We start from the raw sequence: 9928 nt of genomic DNA, 5'->3' as shown, positions 1-9928 counted from the left end.
AAATAAAATATTAATACATCAAAATGATAGAATACAATAAATGGAGGAAATTTTTATATAGTTTTTACTTCATAAAAGATAATAAATTAAAAAAATAATTTAATAATTTAAATTAATATACTAATAAAATAAATTATTAACACCATATATATATATATATTAATTTTTTAAAATTAGACCAAATGATATTTCAGTTTTCAATTAAATCGACTGATCAATCCAATTCGGGGTTCAATAAGCATGCACAGAAGAGTAAAGCTAGAGGGTTATTTTATGACCATGCAAATAGAAGAAAAGTCGTCCTCAATTTCTTGAAGAAAATGTTAATATAGCAGACAAACAAACAACAGCCAATAAAACAAGCATAAGTAAAGCTCATCTTTCTTGGCCGTTAAAAAAAAAAAAAAAAAATTCTATCACTTTTCTTTTCTTTTTGTTAGTGCCAAGTTCAGGGGCACAACAGCATAAGATATTATATAATATCCCACTCTTTTTAAGACCTATCGTCTGAAATTAACAACTCAGCTCAAAATAAGAGACTGAGGGCATTTTTCCAATGTAAAAGAGAGAGAGAGAGAGAGTTGTTATAAATAGCATTCAGTAAATAAAAATTAAAAAATATATATATAATTATTAAAAAAATAGTTATTATTTAGATTTGTATTTAATTATTAGATACTGTTTTAAAAAGCATTTAATTATTTTTTAATTTTTAAAAATATGTATTAATTATTTTAAAATTTTTTTAATTATAAAATAATTCATATATTTTATTAAATAATCTTAAATATTATAACTATTTATAAATAAGTCCTTATATTTTTATAATTAATAAATAGATTAACTTGTAAAATTAATAATTAATATTTATTGTATATAAAAAATTTAAAAATATTTATAAAAATATAAATAACTTTTAAAAATTTAAAAATGCAATATTTATATAAAAAATATTTATATAAAAAATTTAAAAATGCAAATATTTATATAAAAAATTTAAAAATTTACATAAAATTAATAACTATATAATATAAAAAATTTAAAAATGCAAATATTATTTATATGTAAAAGAGCATTGATAATTATTTAGCAAATTAATAAAATTAGTATAATGAGTGAATTATATTAAATATTTTATAAATATTTGAAAATTGATATTATTTAGTATTTATTAATTAAATAAATTATTAAATTATGATAAATATCATGAATATGGATTAATAAAAAAGATATGAATAAATAATTGTTGAAATAAATTAATTCAAAATTAATAAAATAATACAAGTAATATATATATATATATATATATATATATATTATTTCTTTAATTTATAATTTATCAAGTCTGAATAATATCATAATCTTATGGAGAATTTAAATTATATAACATTTAGAATTTACATTAAAATTTTGAGATCAGGGGTAGCTCAATGAAGTCTCACAATTACAAAAGATTGAATTATCTTATAACTTTTAATATATATAAATTTGATAAAATCTGATTTAAAAAAAAAAAATTCTTAATCGAATTTCAGGTGAATTTTTATAAATTTTCAGGTTTTACTCTAAAAGGTGGCAACTTAGGAAAAAAATAATATAAATAATATATAAATATTTTAGTAAAAATCTATTTAATTAGTAAAAATATAAATGATAAAATAAATAAAATAAATTTAAAAAATATAATCAAGTGCCATAACTTGATTGTTTTTTTTCATGTTATAATATGCAAAAACATCATGCCACCTACTGTACTAGTAATATTCTCTATGATATTATAGGTTTGTTCAAATTATTTGTCTAACTTTTTATATTTTTATTTAATTTTTTCAATAAATAATTTCTTATGTTAATTGTGTCCCTTTATTTATTTATTCAAAAAATAACTAAATCTTAATATATATTAAGATAATTAATGCAAATATTTATTTATTTTATTATCTAATTATCAAGTTTTTCTTTCCATATAATTCGATTGATTAATAATTATTAAAACTATTTATTATATACGTTATTAAATATTGAAACTATATTTAAAATATTTATATATTACTTTTATTATTTTATTTATTTTGATTTTTTAATTTCATATTTCACAAATATTAATTTAATATTTATAAGTTATTTTATTTATCTTTAAATAATTTATTTCAAAAATTATTTATTCATAGTTTTTATTAATTCATATTAATAATATTTATCATAATTTAATATTTTGTTAAATTAATAAATACTAAATAATACCAATTTTTAAATATTTATAAAATATTTAATATAATTCATTTACTATACCAATTTTATTAATTTGCTAAATAAATATTAATGCTCTTTCACATATAAATAATATTTGTATTTTAAAATTTTTTATATTATATAGTTATTAATTTTATGTACAATTTTTAAATTTTTTATATACAAGAAATATTAATTTTTAATTTTACAAATTAATATGTTTATTAAGTATAAAAATATAAGGGCTTATTTGTAAATATTTATAATATTTAGAGTTATTTTATAAAATATATGGATGATTTTATAATTAAAAATAAATTAGGGGCCTTAAAGTAATTAATACATATTTTTAAGGATTAAAAAGTAGTTGGATGTTTTTTAAAGTAGTGTCTAATAGCCAGATATAATTTTAAGTAGTGTTTAGCTACTTTTTCAACAATTGTATTTTTTAAAAAAAAAATTTATTTGCTGAACGCTGCCTATACTAGCGATCAGCTCTCTCTCTCCTTCATATCAGTTAAAATAACTCATTTTAATAAATAATTTTGAAATCACTCCCTTTTGATAAATTTTTTTTCTAGTCGTCACCCTTTAGAAAATTGCCGGAGAACTGAGCAATGAGAGAAGAAAAATGAATGGAACTAGAAGGGGAAGCTAATATTAAATTTTATTGAATTCAATGTAGAGTTCAATGATGCATTTTTAATCCATAGGCATCAAGTTTTTTTCCAGCACAATAACTGCGAATAAAATCAAATGTGCATATTTAACCTCTGCTGTCCTGCATTCGATTAATTTTCCTTTAACTCAGCCTGATATATGTGCTCATTCCACAAGATCTTATATAATGCATTAAACCAAAGTAGCAAGTCCAATGTGAATTATAGGAAGCATATACCCTCTTATTGAATTGTATTCATACACACATAATTTTAAGTCTTTGTTTCGTGGAAGGTATCACAAGTTATAGAAAGATTGACCTTAATGTTCATTTGCCCTATTTTACAAATTGCAAATCAAATGCAATTACAATGGCATTATTTGTGTATCACATGCAACCGCTAGCATATTCCACACAACTAACACCACACCACATCCAAATTTAGACCACAAGATGCCATGAGGCTAAGCTAGAAGCCAAAAAAATTGTGGTCAACAAAACACGACTAAATGAGAGAAGCCCCTCGAAGAAAGCATACACTACGTGAAGAAAACTCTAGCGCTACAAAATTACATCATTTCTTTTAATGGGTCATGCTTACCAAGTATGAACCGATAAATACGAGTAATTATTGACTGATTCAAGCGATTGATAGGTCAAATTGCAACGCCCTTTAGTTGAAGGTAAGTCCAATCGTCGTGCCAAACGCTGTTAACCTCCCCGAGACAAAAGCCCTGTTTAACATTAAATTTTAAAGTCTAAAATTATTTTTTTAAATAAAAATATTTTTTAAAATTTTTATCAAAAAAAATAATTAAAAAAATTATTTTATTATTTTAATATTTTTATAATTAAAATTAATTAAATTTAATTTTTAATTATTTTTTAATATTATTTAATTAATATATTTAAAAAAATATTTTTTTTAACAATAATTTTAACAATAATAACAAATAGATCAAAAAACAGTAAGACAAAAAGACCCACAAAAACATGATTTCAGAATCTGGTTATCTAGCTTTTTCCACCGAAGACAAACCCATCTCACATTAAAAATTATAAAATACTACAATCTAACCACTAAATAGAGAGAGGGCCTACACAAGATCAGAAGTCGGGAAAAAAATTATAAAAAAAAGGCCACCAGTAGAACATCGACTTCGCAATCTCAAAAACTGAAAAGAATATACGCATGGAACAAAGGCACCAATTGAACTAAAAACTCGAAAAATCTACAATAAAAGAAGAGGGAACAACCGAATTTACAAACGGGTAGGGTGAATTATTCGGTTTCCCACAATCCCTCTTTCTGCTCAAAAAGGCCAAAGAAAAGATAGTCCAGCATCAAAATGGGAATCAACAAAAAGTAAAAAATTACCACTCTAGCACAAAACCAACCATACACGGTAAATATAAGTGATGTAGCTAATTAATTAAAAACTCAAGCACAGCAATAGGAGGACCACTGCTCTTCATCACCACCAGCAACATCAGCAGCGTCCTCGTTGCCATAGTATAAACCACCATTATTCAAAGCAGTCAGTGAACATGATCCCACAAGGTAAGGCATGTTGTGGAAGGAGCGAGCAAGGCTGCTAGCTAATGCAGCATTGCCCATACCATGATCACTCTCGCAGCCATCGTCACTGTCTTCGTCATGGAGGCAAAGTTCTTCGGCACGGTGCTTGAGGGTCTCGAACATGAGCTCAGGCTCGTGCTGCATAACCCGGAGGACATCACCACAAGACGGGCCAGGCACGGCTGCAGTCACCGCAAAGCTGTGCGGTCCATCACTCTGCAAAACCCGCACAACACTGGGCCCACCGAACAGGTTGTGAACTCCACCGACCGCCTCCTCGTAAGCCCCGCCCAAAAACATCCCCAAGTAGTACCGCCCACCGCCTTCAATTTCATGCAGCGGCAAACTTGACTCGCCGCCAATGAATTTGTCAATCTTCCCATCACTGTCACATGTTAAATCAGACAAAATCCCTCTCACCGCAGGCCTGTGATCTAGTCGATGAATTGGAACGATAGGAAACAATTGGCCAATCCCCCAAAAATCCGGAATTGAGGTGAAAACTGACAGATTGACATGGTAAGTGCGAATTGGCTCCGATAACCCAATTACTTTACCCACCAGTTCACAAAACCCATCAACAGCAGCTAATTGCTCCATACCAATATTTCCTTCTTTGAACTGATCAACACATTTTTGTTTCAATTGCTCAGCATAGAGCAAGCAGGTGTCATACTCGCCTCTCACCACTGCGGCTGATAAATTTCTGTAATCCGAAAGGGCATCCCCTGTAAGCCCCTCTATAAAATATTGTAACCCAGTGGGAGTCATTGATGCAGCAGTAGATACGCTTGCAGATACAGCCTCAAATATCAAGATGGAGTGATGAGAAACAATAGCGCGGCCACTCTCGCTACAAAGCACAGGGTGCTTAATGTTCCTACGGTCACAAACAAGCTTAACAGCTTGCACAACAGCCAGAGAATACTCTTCGAGTCCATAAGCCACAGATAGATCCGAACTACCAGATTTGGATCCGTCGTAGTCGATGCCCAACCCACCTCCAATGTCGAGGACTTTCATGTGGGCACCGAGACGGACTAATTCGCAGTAGATCTGTGCAGCCTCACCTACACCATCAGCGAGTAAGGCAGTAGAAGGAATTTGAGATCCAATATGGAAATGCAGCAACTGGAGACAATCAAGCATTCCTGCTTCGTCAAGCTTCTTCACAACCCGTAAAATCTGGGTCGTGGTTAACCCAAATTTCCCTTTCTCGCCCGAGGTGGACCCGAAATGGCCCGAATGTTTGGTTCTCAGCTTGGCTCGCACTGCAATCACGGGCCTGACAGACATTTGCTTGCTCAATCCCAGAACCAAATCAAGCTCTTCTTCTTGCTCAAGCACAATCACTGTGTTAAAAGCCAGTTTTCTAGCGAGTAATGCCAGTGAAATGTACTCTCCATCTTTGAATCCATTACAAACAAGGAGAGCTTCTGGATTTCCCTTGCACAAGCAGCTCATAGCCAAAAGGAGTTCCGGTTTCGACCCGGCCTCCAATCCGAACCGGAATGGAGATCCAAATCTCACGATATCCTCAACAACGAAACGGTCCTGGTTACATTTAACAGGATAAACGCCTTGGTAATGAGCCTCGTAGCACTGAGACTGGATTGCAAAATTGAAAGCTGATTGCAGAGACTCGAGGCGGTTTTTGAGCACATCAGGCAAGCGAACAATAAGGGGCAGCTGCAAGCCAAGACCGCCCATGGATTTCTGATCTGAAACTTTTCTCACGATCTTCAAGAGATCAATTTCTTGATGAGGCAGGGTGTCAGCCCCATAAGGACGAACGGCTATGTTGCCGGAGGAGTTGACAGAAAAGTAAGGAGCTCCCCAAGCGTCGATCTTGTAGAGTGCAGAGGAGAGGGAAGGTGACCAATGGGAAGGAGAGTTTTCGATGCAGCCAGTGGGGTTGGTTGGTGCCGGAGTTATGTCGGAAAAAGGGACCGGCGACGGAAGGGAGCCACCCCCGGCATCGAAAGCGTAGCCGGGAGGCGCAACGGCAGCATCTACGCAGCAAGCCAGGGCCGGCATCCTCTTCCGCAACGATCTGTATTTGTTAAAAAGTTAGGGTTAGGATTATGATTTTCTTCTTTTCAGTTTGTGAAGGTGGGGGCTTTAAAACCCGCCGAGGCCGAGGCCCCGGCTACCCCCTCAAAAGAAGCAGTAGAAGATCTATTGAGACTGGACCCAACCCTCTCTCTTTAATCTACTCTTCTCTCTAATCCCCACTCCGATCCCCCAGAAGAATTTTTCCCAAAACGACAACTCTTAATCCAATCCTAGAAAATTGAAATCAAGCAGATTCTATGCACCGAAATAACCCCACACCATGCAGATCTAAGGAACGAAAGGTACACAAGAGAAAGAGAGAGAAAGATATGAGAATTTTCCGGGAAAAAGAAGGATAATGAGGGAAAGTAACGGAAAGAAGAATGGATAGAGATTAAAGATCGAAAGAACTAGGGTTTGGTGTTTTCTTCAAAGAAGACGTCTCACAAAGGTAAAACTTGGCGAGAATTGCATGAATGGCGAAGGTGCTTTATATAGGTGAAGATGAGGAAGCCTGGTTGGGCGTGTGGGCCCTTTTTCGGTCTCCATAAATATCTTTTTCAATTTCTCGTGTTTTTCTCTTCAAATTTTCATAGATTCCCTGGATAAAAATTAATCAGCGTCGAGTTGCCGCGTGGCTCTGGAGTCTTCAGGATCGGAAATTATACAATACTTCTACAATTGTATACAAGTTTTTTTACTAATAAATTTATATATATATATATATATATATATATATATATATATATATATATATATATATATGAGTGAGTTTTAAAATATTATAATTATCAAGTTTTTTTAATTAATAATTATTTTTATATTTAATTTTTGTTATTACTAATTTACCAAACCTTTACTGTACGCGGTTTGAGTATTTCTCTCCCGAGGCTTCCTCGCTCCAGTTGCAGCCTGGAAGCAGCGAGAAAATGAGGTTAGGTTTAAATATCGGCATGAATATATCGTGTGATATTTTAAAAGGAAAGTGGCAGGAAGCTTCATGGTGATGATGTGGCTTCCCATCAACGGACGCGATTTTGCCTCGTAGAAAATTTGTTCGTTGCGCTCCCTACTCGTCTTTCACGGAAGATTCTGCCGTGCTATTGGAGAAATTATATAAAATATAATTTCCTAGAATCAAAATAATAATTTAATTTTATTAAGATATTTAATTAATATTAGATTTAAAATTTATTTTTCAATTTATAAATAAATTAATTTCATTTTTCTCTCAAAGATAATTATTTTTTTCTAAATTTAATTGATTTTATTTATTTTTATAAATTGAAAATTTATTATATAGAATTACGATTTTATAATTTAATTTATACGGTAGGCGTTTAATATGAAAAGTGAAAACAAAGCGACTTAAAATTTTATATTTTTATTCCACGTGGCTGTCACGTGCCCTCCCTCTATCTCATTGGTTCGTCCTTGGTCAAAAACATTGCACTGCATTTGGTCTTCCACTCTTCTTTCCACGTGTTGACACGTGCCTACTCCTCCCAAGTTGAGTGTAAAACTACAATTGACAATCATTAATCAGAGATTAGAATCCAAAACATTTTATCTATTAATAAAAATATATTTTAAACAACGGCATGAAATTTGATGAATTTATAATTTAAATATTCAGTCTGCTATATATTTAATTTTTTTTTATGAAATATAGTGAAAACGATATTATATTTGCTTTTAAATCACATGATTTTTTTTATTTTTTATTTAAATTAATTAATTAATTAAAAATTTTAGTTTATATATTTTAATTTTTAAATTAAATAAAGTTTAAATTAAAATTTTTTAAATTAATTTAAATATATCAAATTTATGACTCAAAATATTAATTGATAATCTTTTTCTAATTTCAGTAAGGGAAATATATATATCTTATAAATAGAGCAGAGTTTTTATTTTATTATTATTCCTCAATTAAGTAAAATTTTTAATAAGATTAAGAAAATTAGTACTACAAATAAAAGAATGATAAAAAAATTATTTAACTTTACTCATAGAGAGAGGTTTAGGCCATGAAAAGTGGTTTCGCCCATGAGAATGAGTTGTCACCCATTATAGAGAGAGAATTACTAATTACTGAAGATTTACCTCTATCTATTAATGATGAACTCTTATCTATTGCAGTCTCATGAAAAGGAAGCTTTAATTTAAAGTGGAGAAAGTGTATAAATCAAGAAGAAAAGATTATTTTTTATTATAATTGAAGATATTATAATAAATTTATTGATTTATATCTAATAGAGAGATGATTAATTATTATATTTATTATAAATAATTTTTTTGTGGGTTTGTATTTTACATATTTATCTTATTACTTTATAATTTATATACTTTCACGGCATAAAAAAATAAATTAAATTAAATTAAATATTTTTAAAAATATAAAACGAAATTGACTATCTGCTGTTAAAAAAAATCCTACAGACAGGATTTGTATATATTCTTAAAAATATTGTTTTGAAATACTTATATATTTTTTTTATAATTGTTGAAATAGATATTATGTCGAATAAATGCCTCACAGCTGGAAATCACAAATTTAAATACAGACAATATTAATGATTTATTTGACACCCAAATAGATTTGATTGTGAAAGGTAAAGTCCCTCCTTGTTTGGAAAAAAAAAATCATACAAAAAGTGAAAAAAAATCATACAAAAAGTGAAAAAAAAATTAATTAAATTATATTAATTAATTAAATTTAGCGAGGATTCAATAAAAAAAAAAATTCTTAAATTTCAGTTGTAATTTTTAAAGGAATTGAGACGAGCGAATGAAAATATCACGAGAAAAAGAGAAGTGAAGAGAAGATAGGAGAGGAGAGGTGGATGGAGAACTGATGAGGTGATAGTTAAATCGATGGATCTTATCCCCGAGAGAATCTTCAACTTTGACGCTTCATTTTGTTTTTCTTTTTAAAAAAGGAAAAAATAAAATGACAAGTTAACCCCTCCGACAAGCTCTTGATTTTTGACGCGCGCCCCACACGTAATCAAGTCCAACAACGACTCTGCGTCTGCTGGTACCCATGCAAAATGTCCTAACAGGACTTTCCAATTATTTCCTCTTAAAATTTGACTATAACAACATTATTAAATCTAAATACTCACGAGTAATTTTTATAGTGGTCCCTAAACTTTGACTCCTATTTTATTTTCATTCTTTAATTTTAATTTATCACTAAAAAATTTTCAAATTTTAATTTATTATAATAAATTTTTAAGTTAAATTTTTTTTTTATCTATTTTTCTCTGCTCATCTGTATTTATCATAAAAATACCAATATCATTGCAATAATCTACTTTTTAGAAAAAAAAATAATTTATTCTTTATTGATCTAAAATTGTATTTATAGACGTCAAACTATAGTTTAGAAAAATTCT

At 29.7% G+C, this 9928-nt stretch overlaps 1 protein-coding gene across 1 annotated transcript; it reads right to left on the bottom strand.

The window, feature by feature from the left end:
• Window positions 1-4080: 4080 nt before the first annotated feature.
• LOC110649176 (arginine decarboxylase) lies at window positions 4081-7003 on the bottom strand. Its single transcript, XM_021803628.2, has one exon. It carries the CDS (start codon window positions 6507-6509, stop codon window positions 4335-4337), a length of 2175 nt encoding a protein of 724 aa, XP_021659320.2. The 5' UTR covers window positions 6510-7003; the 3' UTR covers window positions 4081-4334.
• Window positions 7004-9928: the final 2925 nt, after the last annotated feature.

Source organism: Hevea brasiliensis, chromosome 1, assembly GCF_030052815.1.
Source record: "Hevea brasiliensis isolate MT/VB/25A 57/8 chromosome 1, ASM3005281v1, whole genome shotgun sequence".
Classification (NCBI taxonomy): domain Eukaryota; kingdom Viridiplantae; phylum Streptophyta; class Magnoliopsida; order Malpighiales; family Euphorbiaceae; genus Hevea; species Hevea brasiliensis.
The sequence above is the reverse complement of the archived record's forward strand: the minus strand, read 5'-3'. Positions and strand labels throughout refer to the sequence as shown.

Coding starts and splice junctions, on each gene's coding strand:
- LOC110649176 (XM_021803628.2), bottom strand. CDS start 6,509: ATGCCGGCCCTGGCTTGCTGCGTAGATGCTGCCGTTGCGCCTCCCGGC.